Below are 22,202 nucleotides of genomic sequence, written 5' to 3' on the forward strand. Positions count from 1 at the left end.
GAACAGTATGTGGAAAAAAAATCACATTCCTTCTTGTAGTGCTTCTGATGGCATTTACTAGAATCCACTGCACGTGAACGAAAGCAACCAATCAGAGCTGATAAGTCTCTGTCAATTTTGTCAATAACTGCTCGTGAACTGCGGCCAAACTGTCAAAACTAGGCAGCACTGTTCAAATACAAATCTAGATTCTGTTACTACATTGCCTCTGTCTTGCCTCAAATATTAGCAGAAACATATTTTAGTGTACTGTTTAGCTGTAAAATGAGAAAGGTTGTGACCGGCCGCGATGTTGGAAACATTCATTCATTCATTCATCTTCTAACCGCTTCATCTCTTGAGGGTCGCGGGGGGGCTGGAGCCTATCCCAGCTGACATTGGGCGAGAGGCAGGGTACACCCTGGACAGGTCGCCAGACTATCGCAGGGCTGACACATAGAGACAGACAACCATTCACGCTCACATTCACACCTACGGACAATTTAGAGTTATCAATTAACCTAGTCCCCAATCTGCATGTCTGGACTGTGGGAGGAAGCTGGAGCGCCCGGAGAGAACCCACGCTGACATGGGGAGAACATGCAAACTCCGCACAGAAGGGCTCCCACGCCCGGGATCAAGCCGGCAACCCTCTTGCTGTGAGGCGAGAGTGCTAACCACCACACCACCGTGCCGCCCGATGGAAACAGTCAAGCCAAAACCAAGCACTGTCCACTGGAGCAAACTTTTTCATCTAACAGCTAAACAGTACACTAAAATATGTTTCTGAAAACATTGAGGAATGAAATAGGCAATGCAGTAACGGAATATTTATTAAGATTTGATCAGCGCTGCCTAGTTTGATAGTTTTCGCATTCCACAAGCCAATATTAACATGATTGACAACTGCATCAGACTCCTTGGCGCTGATTGGTTGTTTATTTTACATGCGGTGGATTCTTGCAAAAGCCATCAGAAGCACTATGTGGAGGCCAAGGAGTATGATTTTTTTCCCACAAATCATCTGTTTCCTGTACTCTTGTATGTAGCGACAGTCTCTGCAAATATGACAAAACGTTATTTTTATATAACAGATACCAACTGTAGCTTTAAGTTTGATGGGTTAGCAAATCTGGGGAGAAAATAATAGACAATATGATCAAGACACAACAACGTAGAATTTGAAGTTATGTATGTGATTTATCCTGGCTTTATTTAGAATATCGCCTAACCTAAGACAGTAATGTTCCTACTGTTAAAGAGAGTGTAGAAAACTGACTACTACTGTCAGTACTGAGAAAAGCCGGGCTTGCTGAGACAAATGTAATGATGATAGCAGTGAATATCTGTTACCTTGAATTTGTCAACTTCAGTCTTGGAGCAAGTGGCATGGTAAGACAGAACCTGCAAAATAATGACACAGTGTCACTCAAAGTATTTTTCAAATCATTAAAATAACCAGTGGGGCTCTGAAAGAGAAGCTACGGCTGAAAATACTGCACACAGCTTTTTTCAGTGGATCTTCCAGATGAGGAAGTTGACACTCGCCTCTAGAGCGGTCTACAAGTGTTGCAATGTCAGCCCCGATTCCATCGCCATGTTCCCTTCATTTCCTGAGAGAAATACCTCACACAGACCTCCAGTTGCTTATTTGATCATAAATGCTCATGTTTATTCAGCGCTGCCAGAAGCAATGCATCTACATATTAGTTCATTCTGTGCCTCTCCTTTTAAATGTTATATCTCTCTGTTCTCTGCTGCTGCTCCTATCTTAAAACAGAGTGGTGCTAACTACTATAATGCACCTTAAAGCTCCCCATTGTAATGTAAGGACGTACTGTAAAGGCTGGGTAGTGCTGAATGCCTACACACTGCAGGGCAGATGAGGGATTGCTTTTCACTGCCTCTCATTAATTTTCAATAAAACCTTTGTGAGAAGGTTATCTACAAAGAGACATCAGCACTTTTTTTCATGCGTACATTCTTGTGGAAATATGAGACTAAAACAGGAGCCAAGCACAAATACCCCTGAGAGAGAATAAGTACGAAGAGGTTTTATATTAGCCATGCAGCAGCCGTTGTTTCCAGTGACTTCTGGGTAAATGTTTCAGCACAGAGCGTATGTTGACTGGAAAGGAAAATAAAGGCACCGTAACAGCTAATGGAATACAAGAACAGATAGGACACACAGTGAAAAATCATCCGAGGGAGGGCATGAAGCTGACACAAACACAATGAGCATACAGGCATGACAAAAGGAAACTGCAGTATAAAGCAGGAGCAGAGCAGAATCAACTTAAAGGGTTAGTTTGGGTCTTTAAAAGTGGGTTGTGTGCAGCACTTATCCATCGTCAAAGTATTACCTACGCACTCTAAAAAATTATTAATTTGGTTAGTGGATAACACTTAAAATAAAGACGTTTGTTTCATTAACATGTTTTAGTCAGTCGACAGCTTATTTTCAATAGGATGGAATTAAAATAAATAAGTTAGAATATCTTAAATAAAATAATTTGACCACTAAATATCAAGTTGATTCAACTTCAACTAGCTGAGTTTGTCAGATTATAAAAGACTCATAGTGTTTACTTTATAAGGCCTTACCTTACTTTTTTTAAGCTGAACTAGTGAATTCTTTTTAGAGTGCAGTAGATTAGGTCAGCATACCCCCAGTTTGGAGAAGCAAGCTGGAATACAACACGGAAGCTTAGCGATATACTGCTGTGAATGGGGTCAGCAACAAAATGTAATTTAGCCACCTAAAGAATGTAAGTGTACACTATATTTAGAATATTTTCACCACTTTACTTTGTTGTCAGACAGCAATTTCTGATAGGAAACTGAAGCTATTATATTGCTCTCTTCAAAGCCAGGCCCCATGAAGAAAAACAGCGATTTAACTTTTTTTTCATATATATATATATATACAGTACAGACCAAAAGTTTGGACACACCTTCTCATTCAATGCGTTTTCTTTATTTTCATGACTATTTACATTGTAGATTCTCACTGAAGGCATCAAAACTATGAATGAACACATGTGGAGTTATGTACTTAACAAAAAAAGGTGAAATAACTGAAAACATGTTTTATATTCTAGTTTCTTCAAAATAGCCACCCTTTGCTCTGATTACTGCTTTGCACACTCTTGGCATTCTCTCGATGAGCTTCAAGAAGTAGTCACCTGAAATGGTTTTCCAGCAGTCTTGAAGGAGTTCCCAGAGGTGTTTAGCACTTGTTGGCCCCTTTGCCTTCACTCTGCGGTCCAGCTCACCCCAAACCATCTCGATTGGGTTCAGGTCCGGTGACTGTGGAGGCCAGGTCATCTGCCGCAGCACTCCATCACTCTCCTTCTTGGTCAAATAGCCCTTACACAGCCTGGAGGTGTGTTTGGGGTCATTGTCCTGTTGAAAAATAAATGATCGTCCAACTAAACACAAACCGGATGGGATGGCATGTCGCTGCAGGATGCTGTGGTAGCCATGCTGGTTCAGTGTGCCTTCAATTTTGAATAAATCCCCAACAGTGTCACCAGCAAAACACCCCCACACCATCACACCTCCTCCTCCATGCTTCACAGTGGGAACCAGGCATGTGGAATCCATCCGTTCACCTTTTCTGCGTCTCACAAAGACACGGCGGTTGGAACCAAAGATCTCAAATTTGGACTCATCAGACCAAAGCACAGATTTCCACTGGTCTAATGTCCATTCCTTGTGTTTCTTGGCCCAAACAAATCTCTTCTGCTTGTTGCCTCTCCTTAGCAGTGGTTTCCTAGCAGCTATTTGACCATGAAGGCCTGATTGGCGCAGTCTCCTCTTAACAGTTGTTCTAGAGATGGGTCTGCTGCTAGAACTCAACATGTTTTCAGTTATTTCACCTTTTTTTGTTAAGTACATAACTCCACATGTGTTCATTCATAGTTTTGATGCCTTCAGTGAGAATCTACAATGTAAATAGTCATGAAAATAAAGAAAACGCATTGAATGAGAAGGTGTGTCCAAACTTTTGGCCTGTACTGTATATATATATTTTATTTGCTTTTTGATGCTCAGGGGGTAAAGAATTCACAATAGTAGATCAACAGTCAGACCAGTTACAAAGAAAATCAATAACAACAACATTTTGAGATGGTGAAAAGAGTTCATATCATACAACTGTGCTTGTATCCTGGAGTGGATGCTAGATTCAGATCTTTGATACAATCCTTGACATAAACATACATAAAACTATAACACAGACCCCACACATACACATACTTTTCATATATAAGTACCATAAATAATGTCATAAATAATGTTTTTTAGTTGAGGCAGGTGATATTGTTGTGAATTTACACGTTAATTTGATTCCAAGTTTTGTAGGAGGGAGTGTATATAGAATTGGATGCTTGCTCTAAACTTAGAAGTGTTTCAAAGGTTTGTATCCAAGATTTTACATTAATATTATCAGTAGTCTTTCAGTTAGTAGCAATAACTCGTTTTGCACTCATAAGGCCAACAGACACATTTTTTTTCTTTTTCGATTTAACATCACTGAACACAGGAGCTGCTGCTGCCTCCATCAGTTTTGATTGTGATGTTGTGTGACTTTGGTGTTTGAAGGGAACAGTTTTCTTCCAGTTTGTTTTGCTGTCAAAGCTAACGTTAGCTAATGCGCTAAAAAGTTAGCATTGCAGAGAAATCCAATATTCCTCTTAATACCTCCCCAATTTCTGATTAGGTGGACATGATAACCCTTAAAACACAATGTTATTCATCCCTACAACAGGAAATACTTTTCGCCTAACCTGATATGAATTGTGTGCTGTACATACAAGCATTTGTGATGATCGCCTCCATCCAGTCCTTTTGTCTTATTACATTTAATCATAGTTGTCTTTGTTTTTGTTGACGGATAGTGGCGGCTGGTATGTGATAAAATATAAGTTTTGAGCCATGACTCCTTCTAGCCTACAGCCCTGTGGTGGAGAGGCGTGTTTTGCCTCCAGCTAACAAACTAACGTCATTGTGATGTTGGCTCTAAAAGAGTCTATCAAAAATCACTCACTGGGCAGGGTAAAGCACTGAAAATATTCTCAATATATTGTAACTTAAACTGATTGTCAATTTTTTTTTTTTTAGCTGACGAAAATGTTTTGTTGCTGCCCCCGTCCTTAGCAGTGCATTGTTTCTTTTCTAGGTCAGTACTCCTGTCTGCTTCTCCAAACTGGAGGAGTGTTGACCGCCATGTACTGTATGTAATACACTGACTATGGATAAAAACCTCATAAAATGACACTTAAAAAATCCTACCTATCCCTTTAAGTCAATACTGTGAAGCCGCATTACATTTTGCATAGTAATGTTTTGTTTTGTCTAAATTAAATCAGGAAATAAAAGATTTCTTCTTCAAAACATGGAAGAAATCTTTATTTTCAAACAGTGATGTGAGGCAGGAAATCAAATGTGTTCTTACATCCAAAGCCACAGACTGCTTGGCCCAAGATTTCTTCACCTGGTCGTACATGATGGTGTTGTTGATGCCCAGTCCACAAAAGATCACAAACGCCTGAGAAAGTAACAAAGAGCACACACACTCAGCTACAACACTTTCAGATGCACCCACAATCTACTGTATGTTGTAAAGGAAATAGAAGCAGGGGTAATACTTCAAAGAGACGCTGGTCTGCGTCATCGAATGGTTTCCCATCGAGCCTGTTCAGCACTTGGGCGACACCTGTTACACAAACATACAATAGCAACGTAATGTTTAAGCTCCTATATAGGCACGACTCCTGCCTAACCTGCCTTCAATTAAAAGAGGATCAAACCCACACACTCAATGTCATCGACTAATGTGCATTATTAATGGAAATTAAGCAGAGACACAACATCCAATCACAAAATTAGTATGTAACAAGGTTATGCAAAACAAAGAAAAAATCCAGCACTGGTGAAATTGGCATTCAATTAATGTTATCTATGACAAGACATCGTTATCATCCACAATGCTGCGTTGGCATTGAAGCCTTTGTATATGACAGCAGAATTCCCTTTTTAGATGGCTCCGCTCATCATCTAATTAAAAACAGAGGAAGGCTTTGTTGATAAAGCATAAACATTTAATTGATAGAGACTGACGTTTATTGTCGGTGAGAAATTATGCTAAAAAGTAATTACACAATACATTACCATCTTTATTTATCTCTAGGAGGTCAAACAAACCTGCCAAAGTGACATTTTAATTTCAGTGTATGGCTGGAAATCCACAGAGGAGAATCTGGATTAGTACTGTAGCCATGAACAATTTTCATTATGGCATCATTACATTTAAAATACAAGCCTGATGTTTTCTCAGATCTATTATTGCTCCCTCTGTAATGAGCGTGTAATTTGTGATGAGTTGCCACATAGGTGGCCCCAAGCATAAGTGAACTAAATGGCTGCTCAGAGCCCCGTGGCCACCACATCATATTTAATACACCACATTCCTGATGTCACGGGTATTTCATAATCACAAAAAACACATAAAGTGGCAATAATCTGCAGCTCCATTAGGAGCTTTTACATAAATTACCCATGTGTTGTGTCACTGATATTGGGAGTTGGAAGATGGTATCAAATTTTGTATTTTCCATATCCATAGTCAGTGTATTCCATACGGTAGATGGCAGTTCACGTGCCCCGACTTTGGAGAAGCAGGCAGGTGTACCACTGTAGAAGCTCAGTGATCTACAGTTGTAGATGGGGGGCAGCAGCAAAACATATTTTAGCCACTTTAAAACAATAATTATCAGTTTAAGTGTACGCTATATTTAGAATATTTTCACCACTGTATCTTGCCATCAGACAGCTCTTTCTGATGGGGTACTGAAACCATTATTGCTAACTCCAAAATCAACAGACCTCATTAGCAAAAACAATAATTTAAGGCGCAATCCTAATACCCCCCTTGTCCACTACCCCTTAGCCCTTGGCCCTACCCCTAGCCATTGCCGACTACTCCTTGGCCCTCAAAGCAACGAGGGGTAGGGGTAGAAATCTTGCCCTAGGAATTGGAACACCACTCACTACATCATCGCATCGGTTACGTTCACGCATACGTAACTATTTTAAACAGAAACCTGCGAGCCATCTACATTTCCAACTGGCATCTACAATGAAGTCTCATTCATCTTAACGTTAACAATCGCGTTTGCATTATTCATCGTGCTTCGTTTGATGAACGACAGACGACAGGGGACTTCTGCTAGCTAGCTAACCAGCTAACATTACGAGGCAGCATAGTTATTCTAGCTGGCGTGTTATCGTAATGTGAAAAGTCCGACAGTTTTGCAGAAAAGGACAGATGACAGGCGCCAGATAGTGCGAGCTAGCTAGCTAGCTAACCAGCTAACATTACAAGGCAGCATAGTTATACTAGCTGGCGTGTTATCGTAACGTGAAAAGTCCGACAATTTTGCAGAACAGGACAGATATCAGACGCCAGATAGTGCGGCCTAGTTTACAAGTAATCTGACGACGGTAACGTTAGCTATGTATGAACTTTTTTCCCCGTGCTTGCTCGGTGGTAGCCATGGCGACGTCTACCCCTCGCTGGCAAGTCAGCATCTGAAATCCCTTGCTCCGAAGGGCTAGTTTCATACCCACTACCCCTCGTTATGCCCACTACCCCTCGTTATGCCCCCTACCCCTACACGCAAAAAGAAATTGGAACACCACTACCCCTCACGAGAACGCACAAATGTAGGGGTAGGGCCAAGGGGTAGGGCTAAGGGGGGGTATTGAAACAGTTCCTTAGTGTGCTGAACATTGGAGCTGCTGGTCTACCACTGCCTCGATCAGTTTGTTAGTTTGTTTCACTATGTTTCTTTGGTGAATCTGATTGAACGCTTTTAAACAGCAAAGTCACACAATAACACAAACAAATATCTAGGCAGTGATAGACCAACAGCTCCTGTGTTCAGCAAGGTAAAGGCATGGTTTTTGTCAATGGAGCTGATTTGAAGAGAGCATAGATAAATTGTTGTCACAAACGGCAAGGTAAATCAGTGAAATTTTTCTAAATAAATAGTCCACACTTAAACAGATATTGATTTTTTTTTTTTTTTTAGGTGGCTTAAATACGTTTTGTTGCTGCCCCCATCCATAGCAGTACATTGCTTAGCTTCTACTCCTGTCTGCTTCTCCAAACGTGGGGCGTGCCGACTGACATCTACTGTCTGTTATATACTGACTATAGGTAACCTCATACAATCCCACTTCAAAAAATCCAAACTATCCTTTCAACTCGATAAGTAATTATACCAACCAATCTAAACTCAAAGTAATACAATAGCCTAGCTGTTAATCATAATGGGACATGCAGTTTGTGTAACAACAAATGGCGCTGTTAAGTAAGGGTGCTTTCACACCTGCCCTGTTTTGTTCAGTTCAGTTAAACTTAAGTTTATTTTCCTCCTAAGTGCAGTTCATTTGGGCAGGTGTGAACACAGCAATTGCACCTAAACAACCAAACCGAGACGTTCTTGAAGATGTGGTCTCGGTCTGGTTACAAACAAACTCTGGTGCAGTTTGTTTGTGGTGAGAATGTGTCCCAATCTTGAACCAACTGAACCAAACGTTCACCTTCCTCTTCTGACTTAAACCCCAGAATTACTGCTTGCACCTTTATTACTGAGGCAAGTTCTGCATCCACCTGTTTTTTTCTTGTGTAATATAAAGAGACTACAACTTGCTTTTCGTTGTGCAACCCTGTGTTGTAGAATGACAATAAATGAACCTTGAAGTGCTAAAATGATTTTACTCACATTTGATATTTATCATTAAACTTCATTGTTGTTATAGTGTCAACGGTATTTCTTGCGGTTACGTTTTGAAGGAGCCGACTGTAACCTTGGCGGATGACACAAGGACATTCGTTTTCTACCTGAATGTATCCTTGGCTTGAGAATTTCATCTCCTGCTGCTTTGTTTGTATAATGTTTTTTTTTTCACTCCAGATCCTCAGGTGCCACCCACACACACTGCATTTCTTTCTCCCCTCACTCTCTTTCTGTTCTTCTTCCTCTTCCCTCTCCCCTCCCCAACAAATGCACTTACACCTACGCAAAAAAAAAAAAAAAAGAAGTGTAAGCACACACAGACATTACGCACAGACGGACACACACACACAGTCACAGACACACACACAGGTCTTAACCAACCATCTGCGGCAGATATGCTGATCACTTTGCACTCAAATATAACTAATGACTTCCTGCGTCAGATCTCAGTGGACCGAGAGGAGCTGCTATCATTGCTCCTCCCTGCAATATCCAGCACCAAAGCCGAGACGAGAGATCAATGATTTATCAGAGTGTCAGTGTGGTGTTGGCCTGGGGCTGATCCACAAACACAAAGCACACAGCCAGAAGAAGGGAACTCCACCTCCAAGCGTGGAGTGATGCTGCAGCGTGGGTCTAATCACACACATGCAGCCTCAGCTGAACACACGCTCAAGCTCCCCTCTCCCCTATTGTCTGCTATGCAGCAAAAACGGGGGGAAAGAAATTTGAAACCCACATTATGAGTGCATGTGGATGCTATATGATGCTGGGACTGAATATACAATATATCTGTGAGGGGTGGGACAAAAATAACTTTAATTAAGTGTAGTGATTTTTCTTTTTACGATCTTTAAATCAATTTTTTTAATCCCTGAATTGATCAAATAAATGTGAAGGTGCAACGAAGTTGCCCCGTTTATTGTGGTAATATAAATCACATGACGTCATATCAAGTGACGTTTTAAGAAGAACAAAGCCATAGCAAGAAAGCAGAAAATGGCAGACAGTCTGAGGACATGGACCTTCAGCTGCTCCAGTAGCCACTTGTATTTAGCCAGTTCAGCACAAACTCCCCACCGGATCAGCAAACTTTCTGTTGCTGCCTTTACACGAATTAGACCCTGCCTGCCATGAGCCCCCGCACTGGGGTTTGCATCAGCTGAATTTGAGTTGCTGCAGCTGTTACTGAGGGTCCTACTCCGGAGCTTCCACCCACTCTCCCTCCCAGCAATTTTTATCCTACTGGTGGAGAGTGAGGCAGAGAGTGAGGCAGGAGGATGACGGGGTGCCCGAGCTAGCTAATTCTTGTTTCATTTGTGGTCTGATGACCAGAAAAAAAGATCAAGAGCAAAGAAATAAAAAATACCCCTTTTAAATACTAAAAAATACAAAAAAATGTTAAGTGGTGGTCAATGTTGATATTGTGACAGACGTCACAAATAAATCAATGTATGGGAAACACTGCATGATGAGCAGAGACAGCTAAATGTAGCAGTTTATGATAACTTTATAAAGTACATTTTTTTAATTCATTCTATTGTACATGCACATTTTTATCAAGTAAGTAAAGTGAAGTTAATATAGCACATTTCACAGAGCAAGGTCACAAAGTACTTCACTGGAGTAAAATTGTTAAAAATAAGACCATAGAAACAGTTTTACCATTTTCTATGCAGTGTGTGATGCTGCTGAAATAACAGAAAGACTGACTGACATAAAACGTGCATGTTTTTTGTGTCTTTACATGTCTCATTATATAGAGTCTAGGATTTCACTTTTTCCCATGTCTAGTATTAAAAAAAATAAAAAGAAACTCCTTAATTGGATATATTGAATCGCAATACTTAAAAATCGCAATACATATGGAATCAGCACCCAAGTATTGTAGATCCAGAGATAAGCAGCCATGATATCTGCATCAAAAAGACTATGATCAATAACATGAACACCTGCTTCAAAGTTGTGGAAACAGTTTGGGGAAGGCACTTTCCTGTTTGAACGTGACAATGCTCATGTTCACAAAGCCAGCACCCTAAAATAGAGTTTTCAGAGTTTCGTGTGGAAGAACTCGACTGACCTTGACCTTTGGGATGAACCGAATGCCAACTGCAAGCCAGACCTTATTGCCCAACATCAGTGCCTGATCTCAACAAATAATCACATGGGTGTGATAGTCAGGTATCCAGCCGTATAGTACGGCACAGTACCCAAACTTTAATACCTTTTAAAACACATGTGCAAAGTTAAAAGAAAAATAGGATTAATATACCTAATGAAAACCTTAAGTACATACATCAATAAGACAAAGAGAAAAAGTGGACTTACCAATGATTTGATGGTTGCTGTTCCATATGGGAACACAAAGCACAGAGCGGATGTGGAAGTCCGAGAATTGGTCTGCCTAAAAACAAAAGGAGTGTGAATACAGTATAAAATGAGGATTACATCCATCTGCATAAAACATTTCCTTGCACTGTTCTCTGAAGGTTTGCCTCTAAAGCTGGGGTAGGCGGTTTAAATTTAGCGTCACTGTCCCAAAACACCATCATAAACTTTGAGCATATTGTAAGTCAAGTGGACTGAGAGAAAACTAGACTTCTGAATCTCCCATTGGCTCTGTTTTCAGGCAATCTAGCCCATGAAGGGAGACTTTGGCCAATCACAGGTCATTTCAGAGAGAGGGCATTCCTATTGGCTGCTCTACAAATGCAGATGGTGTTTACGTCTCTTCGGTGAAAGCATGATTCAAGGTCTTGCAGAGTAAGTAGCTAATCTAGCATTGGCAACAACTACCTTTACCACAGAGCAACCCAAAAAAGGAAGACAAACTTATCAAAAAGAGAGACTGACAATAAACAAAATAAAACGTGTCAATATCAGCAAAGCATTTCAAAAATGGAGGGAAAATGATGCTAATAGTTTAGCCTTCTGCTAACCGATGGAGGTGGACACCCAGTCAGCGGCCGCTGTTACCCGCCTCCAGCCAGCACAGACCCTAGCACTAGGGGACTGTACTGCCCTCACTTCCTGCTGGATCAGCAAACTTTCTGTTGCTGCTGTAACACAGGTTAGACCTGGGTCTGCCACTTGCTACCACCCCACTGGAGACCATCTCCAGAGCTGCTGCATCTCCTCACGGCAGAGCAGTCCACAGTGGTGGGGAGCAGGGTGGCTGGCTAGCTAATTCTTGTCTCATTTATGGTCTGATAAACAGAGAGAGCTCTTCAGTGAAACTGGATTTATTGGAAATTGAATCCTCAATTTATGGGAAACCCTAGGTTACTGTATGAAGCGTGTGCATAGGCCTGTGGTCATCTGGTGGGAGGGGCTTTGGACCATGGACTGAAAAATAATGGACGGTGATACCATAATGTTGCACATTGGTTTGTGACTCCTGTTTTGAAGCCATCTTGGTTCTTTGGAGCCAGAAGTGACCATATTCTGGCGAGAGGCTGGTGATTTATAGGAGCGAGAAGTGCATTTGTTTGAGAAGCAGAGGACACTATTGGATGTTCTAAATGGGGATATAAGCTGTAGAGGCCAAAACCTTGGGGGTCTACGGGGACTGAGTGGCTTCCAGAGCCAGCCTTAAATGGCCATTCAAAGAACGGCTGTTTTTGGCACTTGTATGTTGGCTTTATTTTCCAGCCACGGAGGTTGCTGCTTACTTAGGAGAGAGAGGGGAGAAGAACGAGCTGCAGTGGGAGGAAATTTTGTTTTTGTTTGTTTTTTTGGATTTATTCAGACTTCTGCCTACCCCAGCTTTAAGTATAAACAGACTGGGTATTAGGATCTCAAAACTTCCTGATTATCAACCCACATTTTTAAATATGACAAAACAGGTGAATGAATAAATTACAAAAATAATCTCTAGTGCAACCTTTCATGTTTACTTGCTCTTTAATTTGTTATTTTTATTTTTAAATAACAATTTTACTCATTTAAAACTGTGTTTCTTTTAGAATTTAGAATAGAGCATCAAGCACTGATGCATTTGAGACATATTCAAAAGATATGTTTATATTCTTCAAAGTTTGAAATTAAGGATCTCTTCTGAAACTCAAGTATAGTATTAGCACTAGTATTGGAAGATTTAAAACGATACCCTGCTCTCTATACAGAGTACTAAGTATGCATACATGCCTCACCTCTAATGGAAGAGCAAGGCTATATGGAAGTATAGTAAGAACCCTTAAAGCACTTGAAAAGCGATACACACTAAGTTCCCCCCTCCTTTCATTGCAGTGAGAGCCTGCTGCTAGCTTTTCCACCCAGTACACATTTTACATTTCTCTGTCACTGCTGCTTAAGGTTGACCATGTCAAACTTTTGCTGCTTGCCACTGGATGCAGAGCGGACTGCTGTGCTAGCCACTGTGGGACTCTGTTTAGATCTACACTGCATCAGCACTGGCCGCTGTGGTTGTGCTTCCTGGTTTAAAAGGGCCTTTATCCTACGGAGATCAATTAACAGCTGACAAAATGGAAAAATGAGTAGTATATAAATTCGCACCATGTGATGCCAAGAAAACAAGGTCTGTGGATTATCTTGAGTAATCAGGTCATGATTTCTGGAAAGAGACATTGCTGTTGAGTTTTTCAAATGTACTTTTTTGGCGCTTTGAGCACCACAAGCTGAGTGCCATCTAGTTCCATTACATTCAAAACAAGGCAGACATCTCTATGACTGATATCTCCAATACTTGCCAGCTCACACCAAAATAATCAAGACTGATAATTGGCACCACGGGTGAGGAAAAAAATGTATTTCTGATTTGGGGGTGATTTGTCCCTTTAAAGTACAGCTTTTTGTAGCTTTGTATCAAAACAATGTGTGTAGTATGTGTGAATGAGCTGTGGTAAATTTCCCTCCATCTCTCGCCTGGCGAAACTCCATATGACAAATTGATACAAAACACGTATTTCAGCAGAGTTTCACTGGCACTTGGGACTGTTGCTTAAACTACAGGTTGTACTTCCACATTTTCATTTTGCCCGCCACCCCGCGGAAACAAAAAGTACAGAAGCAGATTAATAGACAGAATTTCTCTCTCTCTCGAACACAGACAAGAATCCAACCAGTAAAACTAGGCAGTGCTGATCGACTGTAAATCATGACTATGTAATTGCATTACCTATTTCTCACTTAAAATGTTTTTAGAAACATATTTTAGTGCTGTGTTTAGCTGTAATAGTGAACGTTTGTAAACAGGAAGTGGGCGCCATGCTGTTTCCTGCACAGTGATAATGAAAAAAACAAAAAAAAACTGGATCAAACAGTAAAACTAGGCAGCGCTGATCAAATACAAACCAAGATTCTGTCATTGAGTTGCATATTTCTTGCCTGAAATGTTTTCAGAAACATGTTTTAGTTCACTGTTAAACTGTAATACGAGATCGTTTGTTACCAGCTGGCCGCCATTGTTTCAAACGGACGGTTATGCAATATGTCACCTCTTAGTTGGAGTGTTTATTGGTCTGGTGCGGTGCAGTGCATTCTGGTGGTTGTAGGTTCTCCCTCTGTTTTCTGTGATCGTGTACCACCAATTTCAAAATTATTTTGCACCTTTCTTCTGCAGAGACATCCTAGTTTATTAAAAGCCCACCTCTCCAGTGGTGAGATACTTCTTTAAGGTCACATGACAATCATGTGAAAGATCAGAGCCCAATTAATTAACAAGTGGATTGTTATGAAACCATGTTGAATTGGGTGTAAAGACAGGAGCTTAAACTGGAAAAAAAAAGCTCAGAGATGGATGTTACAGTTTGACTTCAATGGTCTCCTTCATCTCTGTTTTACACCATCTGTCTAATAATCAAAATGCATACTTATAATGCCCTACTGACTTCACCCCTGAGGCAGTTCCACAGCCATTAATGAATCCCATGTGACCTCATTGACTTGCCTGTGACATCGACGTGTGGACATCCCAAAGAGGATTAAAATCGCTAGCTAGCTAACTAATGCTAGTTAGTGGAACTGAAGTGAAGCATCTTCAAAACCAGGCAGTAAGTCTAGCTTTGATTGAGCACTTCTAGAACTGCTACGACCTGAATGATAATCGTCCCATGCATATTTCATGGCGGTTTGTTCACTTGGATGTCAAATTTCAAAGGCATGTCATTGTGTGTTTACCTCAGCATCAAAGCGAGGATCCTGATAGGCATCGCTAATGTTCACAGGGAGTCCTGTGGAAGCTACCAGCTCTGCGATGCTGTTGTTGATGAGCCAGTCAGAGTAGGACGATTTCTCCATGCTGTCTTTGAAACTAGGGTCAGACAATAAGAGGGGAGGATTATGAAAGAAAAACAATACTTGGCCAAATTTGCCCACTTGACTTTTTACTGGAGAGGTTTGATTCTGAAAACGCATTCCTTTAGCTGACAACTTTGTCATCATAAAGATAAAAACTTTTAGTATAGTCAAGAAAAGAAGTTTTTATTCTCTTTCACGCAGCTTATGAAGTAATGAAAAGTTAATTGTGCAGTTGTCTCTCTCATTGCCAAATACCCCCACACTCTGCCACAGAAACACCTTCATCCCTGCACACACTTCCTATTCCCATTTACTGCTGACATTTTACCTTCAAACACAACAAGATAAATGTTCAGTGTGGCTCGTTTTTCTCTTTCGACACTGGAACAAAGATGGAGAGACACTGATGTCAGATCTTTTGAATCCCTTTTGATTGAGTGACACAGCTATGTGTGTGGCAGGGGGTAAACCTCATGGGTGTGATGGCGAGATGCCTCACCTATTTCTTCTGTCTTGCTCTCCTTTCTCTCATCCCTGTCTCATGTCTGTCATTTAGCTGCCACAGACACACTAGCAGCACTGTACACTCACTCAACATTATCCTCCCCGTGGGGGCGGCAGGGTATTGTAAGGCACATTAGACATCCTACTGTACGCTTGCCTTCTGACACCAAATTTATTCACCCAATTACACACGTGAATCTCGCACAGCAGCCATTGTTGTTCAGATGTGAACCTTTAGCGTCATCAGAGATACTGTACCTATGTCATGTTAGCTTGGTTTGAAATGTTGCTACTTGAAATCACAAGCTGTCTATTTATTATATGTCACATCAGAAACAAAGATCATTAGGGAGTGTGTAGTCAAAAAGATTACTACAAATTTCTTGTGTTAGAAGTGACCGTATCAGTTACGTCATGTGCAGGATAATTTGTCTTCCTCTCAGCATTGGTTTTCATCCATAAACATCCCACACAATATTAAGCCTCTCCTTCTCCACTCAGCCGTCCCTAGCAGTGGAGAGAAGCAGCAAAACCCAATTAAGTAGGGCTCCTACAGTATGCCTTCTATTCAGCATCAGCATATTACTCCCACAGCACTACAGAATATTCAATGTTTGTACTTCCCTTATTTTTTTGCCCTTGATGGAAGCTTTACGGATTCAAACCAGGCTCTGTGCAGAATTTACAGGTCTCACGGTGCCAAAGACAAACAAAGGTGAAGATATGACTGTTTGGTGAAAAGATTACTGGTGTGACAAGTGTGGGAAAAGGAGGGCAAAGATGTGTTTTTCATCAGGCCAGGTGTTACTCTCTACTGTGACGTATATCTGTTTTACAAACTTCACGTCTGTTCACTTCCTGTCAACTCTACAGTAACGTTACCTTTGCCTCCACTAATAGTGATCAAAGTGCTTTTTGATCCTTTAAATTTAAGGCAAATAAATGGAAATACAGATATGCAGTTGGCACTCTTAAGATGCTCCCTGGATCAGACAAGCAGTGCGTTAAACCAAAACATAGAGTGCAATGCAGAAAACTCCCATGGGTGTGCAAGAGTGAGCCCAGAGCAAGGCATAAAATACCCCTTTAACCTTTAAGCCATGTTAGGACTGTGAATTAGGAGGGTGAAGACAGGGGTGGAGGAGGTGATGATCAATGATCAAATCAGCTGGCTGTTAAGCTGGTTACAGCTGGGACGTTTGACCTCTGTGTCCTGCATGAACTAATGCAAAGCTTCATTTACTTTTCCTTTTTCTATATAGTGTTATTGATCATTTAAAAAATGTGGTTAGCCAGTCACCTAGCCTCGCTATTTACTAAAATGCAGTGTTGCAATGTAACCAAGTAATAATAATTTATTACAGTATTTAAGTATTTTTGGGGGGAGTATCTGTACTTTATTTGAGTTTTTGTATTTCTGTCAACTTTGTTTTTCACTCCAATACATTTCCTTAATAAAATGTATACTGTTACTCCAGTACATTTCCTCTAAGCATCTTAGATACGTAATCAAAAGTGGGGAAGGAAGGAAGGGAGGGAGGAGGGACAGATGAATTAAGGAATGGAAGGGAAGGAAAAACTGGATTTTGTTCTTTAAACCTTCTGAGTTGTGAAACAGACCTTGTTTTTCTTCTGGTGCAGTGTAAACGCTCCATTTTCAAGGTAGCGTACATTTTATGAAGAAATAAACTTCATAATTCTCAAAATTCTGACTTTTAAATAAGGTTGCTAATGTGGCTATTTTCAAACTCAATGCTTGGAAGAGCTGCCAAAAAATAAGAAATCAGTTGACAAACACCGTCTTGAAAGAGCCATCAGTAAAGCTCAGAAGAGCTGACTGCCCTCTCGTCATAAACTTGACGGTACTTTTCTTTTTATTATTTTATTAGCCAGCTAGGCTAACTGACTGGCTAACTTAGCTATTTAAAGACTCAGGTCATTATCAAAATGATCAGTAACACGATATACAAACTCAAACAGTTAATTCTATTGACAATTTGTACAAAGCGAACTGTGAAAAGTGAGGTTGAGTTAACAAACTCTAGGATGAAAAAACACTTTGATCACTACAGTCTGAGGCAGAGGTTAAGTTACTGTAGAGCTGACGGGAAGTAAACAGACGTAAAGTTTGTAAAATGTACAGTACAGGCCAAAAGTTTGGACACACCTTCTCATTCAATGTGTTTTCTTTATTTTCATGACTATTTACATTGTAGATTCTCACTGAAGGCATCAAAACTATGAATGAACACATGTGGAGTTATGTACTTAACAAAAAAAGGTGAAATAACTGAAAACATGTTTTATATTCTAGTTTCTTCAAAATAGCCACCCTTTGCTCTGATTACTGCTTTGCACACTCTTGGCATTCTCTCCATGAGCTTCAAGAGGTAGTCACCTGAAATGGTTTCCACTTCACAGGTGTGCCTTATCAGGGTTAATTAGTGGAATTTCTTGCTTTATCAATGGGGTTGGGACCATCAGTTGTGTTGTGCAGAAGTCAGGTTAATACACAGCTGACAGCCCTATTGGACAACTGTTAAAATTCATATTATGGCAAGAACCAATCAGCTAACTAAAGAAAAACGAGTGGCCATCATTACTTTAAGAAATGAAGGTCAGTCAGTCCGGAAAATTGCAAAAACTTTAAATGTGTCCCCAAGTGGAGTCGCAAAAACCATCAAGCGCTACAACGAAACTGGCACACATGAGGACCGACCCAGGAAAGGAAGACCAAGAGTCACCTCTGCTTCTGAGGATAAGTTCATCCGAGTCACCAGCCTCAGAAATGGCAAGTTAACAGCAGCTCAGATCAGAGACCAGATGAATGCCACACAGAGTTCTAGCAGCAGACCCATCTCTAGAACAACTGTTAAGAGGAGACTGCGCCAATCAGACCTTCATGGTCAAATAGCTGCTAGGAAACCACTGCTAAGGAGAGGCAACAAGCAGAAGAGATTTGTTTGGGCCAAGAAACACAAGGAATGGACATTAGACCAGTGGAAATCTGTGCTTTGGTCTGATGAGTCCAAATTTGAGATCTTTGGTTCCAACCGCCGTGTCTTTGTGAGACGCAGAAAAGGTGAACGGATGGATTCCACATGCCTGGTTCCCACTGTGAAGCATGGAGGAGGAGGTGTGATGGTGTGGGGGTGTTTTGCTGGTGACACTGTTGGGGATTTTATTCAAAATTGAAGGCACACTGAACCAGCATGGCTACCACAGCATCCTGCAGCGACATGCCATCCCATCCGGTTTGCGTTTAGTTGGACGATCATTTATTTTTCAACAGGACAGTGACCCCAAACACACCTCCAGGCTGTGTAAGGGCTATTTGACCAAGAAGGAGAGTGATGGAGTGCTGCGGCAGATGACCTGGCCTCCACAGTCACCGGACCTGAACCCAATCGAGATGGTTTGGGGTGAGCTGGACCGCAGATTGAAGGCAAAGGGGCCAACAAGTGCTAAACACCTCTGGGAACTCCTTCAAGACTGTTGGAAAACCATTTCAGGTGACTACCTCTTGAAGCTCATGGAGAGAATGCCAAGAGTGTGCAAAGCAGTAATCAGAGCAAAGGGTGGCTATTTTGAAGCAACTAGAATATAAAACATGTTTTCAGTTATTTCACCTTTTTTTGTTAAGTACATAACTCCACATGTGTTCATTCATAGTTTTGATGCCTTGAGTGAGAATCTACAATGTAAATAGTCATGAAAATAAAGAAAACACATTGAATGAGAAGGTGTGTCCAAACTTTTGGCCTGTACTGTATATGTCACACTACATTGTTCAGGTAAATAATTGAGGAGCAGAGTAGATTTCAACACTGAAACAGTATACATACCTGCTTTCAGTGTCTGCACTACACTTAGGGGACAGTAGTTCAAACGACTTGGTGAACTTCACCACCTGAAAGATTTGAAAAGAGACTTAAATTCCTGGAAAGGTTTTAATGGAGGTACAGTGTTGACTGTCTAGGAAGACAGAGAGAACAGACATGGACAAATGGACAGACATACATACACAGCAGAACAGCAAGGGGGGGAAAAAAACAGTACCGGTGACTCAATGTCCTCCAGCAACTGAACAGAGCAGCGCTCGCACTTTAGCAATGTCTGGGCACGGTGCATGATCTTCCTGACAATCTTCTCCAGGTCAGTCTGCTCCTCAAACAGGTCATTGACTACCTCCAAGAGTGCCTGAACACCAGTGACAGAAAAAGATACCACTGCCATTATCTTCAACAATCTGAGCCACACGCTGCTGTAAAAACCCACTTTAGATAAAGACGTTTTGCCTCGCTCAGCTGTTAGAGCAGGATTGTTGTTATTATCCTTAAACCATAAAGCAACAGGATGAAATAACATGATCAGCTTCCCTAATAAAAGTAAATTAGGCCCTTTATCTACGGCAGTGTCAATCCAATTTAACACACAAGCACATAAAAATCATACTGTGTAAAGGCAGCTCTCCTCATTTCTTTCTTCTATTCACTGAGCTGTGTTCTCATTATGTTCTCTTCCATCACAGATCAATGTGTGACATAAATTAGTGCATCTCTTCACATTCCCTAGGAGATTTAGATCATGGACCAGGCCCTAGTCTGGATACAGGCCCATCCCCCCCAACCAGATCCAGAGAAAATGTCCATGCAGGGCTGCATGCTGCTCTGTGATCTCCCCTGCAGTGGCAGCAAGTGGGCTGCTGCTGATCAATAAACGGCCTCAATGTCAGCATCAGGGGGGAGGAAGTAATGCTGATCCCAGGGATGGGAGGGTTTATTATCCTTACCCGACTCCGGTCATACTCCTTCCTTGAGGCGGCGAAGAGTTGGGCGTTGGAGATCGCAATGCCACAGAAAGGCAGGTACATCTGCAGCACCTGTGGACATATTGAACAGACTAATGTCAAAACTGAGCTACATACAGACAAGTAAGGTTATTTATGACACATGGTCCTTGATGCCACAAAATTACTGCTGTAATATACATATATTTATTTCGAGCTGCCCTCCAACTTTAAATGTCCATTGAAATGTGACCTTTTGCATTTTTTTCATATCTTTAAAGGCATAATGCAGAGTTTTACCCATCAGTAGCTCCAGCAGTTGTGAATTTATGAATGAGAAACTTATCCTCATACAACAGTACATATACTTTACAAATTAGCGCCCCTACTGGTTAGGTTTAGTCTAGGAAAAGAATGATGGCTGGTCGTTGCTAAGTTCCATATGTAACATAGCATGATGATGTGATGTTACGTATGTGCGTGACCTAAAATGAAAATATATAAACAGGTCCGCACACCACACCTTTTGGAAATTTTAATCGTATCACCACATGTGACGTTTTGGGCACCAGCCCTTCATCAGACATGAACAAGATAAGGAGACACACTTCTGTATATACAACCACTGGTGGTCGCCCAACAGATCATGTGATGACACATGTAGCTGTGCAGAAACCGAGTACAACCCACTGCAAAACCAGTACAAAATTACACCACAGGAATTCAGTACATTTACAAAAAAAATACATTTACAAAAAAAAATATATTTACCAAAAATACATTTACCAAAAATATATTTACAAAAAATATTTACAAAAAATACATTTACAAAAATATGTTAACAAAAAATACATTTACAAAAAATATATTTACAAAAAAATATGTTTACAAAAAATACATTTACAAAAAGGCCAGCAGTGCCGAGAATATCACCTTGAATATCAGATCACTGAAACATCAGGTAAAAAAAACATCATAATGACATGCAAATTCAGGGTCAAATTGCAGAAGAAGATATTTTTATTCATATATTTAGGGGGGAAAAAGGCAAAGGCTGTAAGTACAATACAATATTCACAGAAAAGCCACTGTATTAGGACATACTTAATTTGTTTCTGGCATACTAAATAGTATGGTGGTACAGGTATTGGAACACACTGTTGGTCTCACACAGGACATGAACGGCAGTCTCCCTATTCAAATTCTGTGTTTATTTGACCCAACCACTAGCTCGACCGCCTCCTTATGTGGACTTTATCACTATTCGTACAACACCTGACTTCCTCCTATGTTGTCATCATATAAGGACAGCCTGCAACACATAGGTCACCTGATCACAGCCTCCGTCTTACAATTATGTGTGTTATATACGAATTATAGTGCATTACTTTTCGTAGGTATAAATACAAACATTGAATGAAAACAGTGTGGAATGTGTCACCATTTGTCTGTAGCGTGCATGTAAGCACCACAAAACACAGTCCTGCCAATGGTTTAACGCTACTCCACTCATCTAACGCAGTGGTTCCCAACTGGTCCAGCCACTGGGTCCAGATTTCTCCTTAGTCATTAGTCCAAGGTCAACACAGATTATTATATTCAGTGTCATACTTGTTTTTGGCCATGCCGTTGAGCTGGTTTGCTGTCTCTGTCAAGTAGCTGTCAATTATTCATTCACTCTACAGCAGAAAAGGGCACTTTAAAATAATAGCTCTGTGCTGGAAATTTACCATCCTTGTGTTTTTTTAAAAACTTGGCACGTTCACGAGTCATTTGCGATCCATACAGAATTGACCCATGACCCACTTTTGGACTGCGACCCACCAGTTGGGTACCACTGCTCTAACGCACAAAGAATCCTCAAA

At 40.8% G+C, this 22,202-nt stretch overlaps 1 protein-coding gene across 2 annotated transcripts in view; it reads right to left on the reverse strand.

Annotated features, from left to right (window-relative positions):
* pde11a (phosphodiesterase 11a) overlaps nucleotides 1-22,202 on the reverse strand; it is a 68,043-nt gene that overhangs the window by 28,922 nt on the left and 16,919 nt on the right. For both annotated transcript variants that reach the window (XR_013493272.1, XM_033614709.2), the window contains exons 3-10: nucleotides 20,341-20,430; nucleotides 19,608-19,748; nucleotides 19,394-19,458; nucleotides 14,925-15,057; nucleotides 11,115-11,190; nucleotides 5,631-5,698; nucleotides 5,438-5,530; nucleotides 1,333-1,383 (exon numbers count right to left, since the gene is read on the reverse strand). Coding sequence is in view for 1 of the 2 variants with exons in the window: in XM_033614709.2 (XP_033470600.2) it covers nucleotides 1,333-1,383; nucleotides 5,438-5,530; nucleotides 5,631-5,698; nucleotides 11,115-11,190; nucleotides 14,925-15,057; nucleotides 19,394-19,458; nucleotides 19,608-19,748; nucleotides 20,341-20,430 (717 nt within the window). In the remaining variant the exon portion in view is untranslated. The remainder of the gene's footprint in view (nucleotides 1-1,332; nucleotides 1,384-5,437; nucleotides 5,531-5,630; nucleotides 5,699-11,114; nucleotides 11,191-14,924; nucleotides 15,058-19,393; nucleotides 19,459-19,607; nucleotides 19,749-20,340; nucleotides 20,431-22,202) is intronic.

Source organism: Epinephelus lanceolatus, chromosome 14 (genome assembly GCF_041903045.1).
Source record: "Epinephelus lanceolatus isolate andai-2023 chromosome 14, ASM4190304v1, whole genome shotgun sequence".
NCBI classification, from domain to species: Eukaryota; Metazoa; Chordata; class Actinopteri; order Perciformes; family Serranidae; genus Epinephelus; species Epinephelus lanceolatus.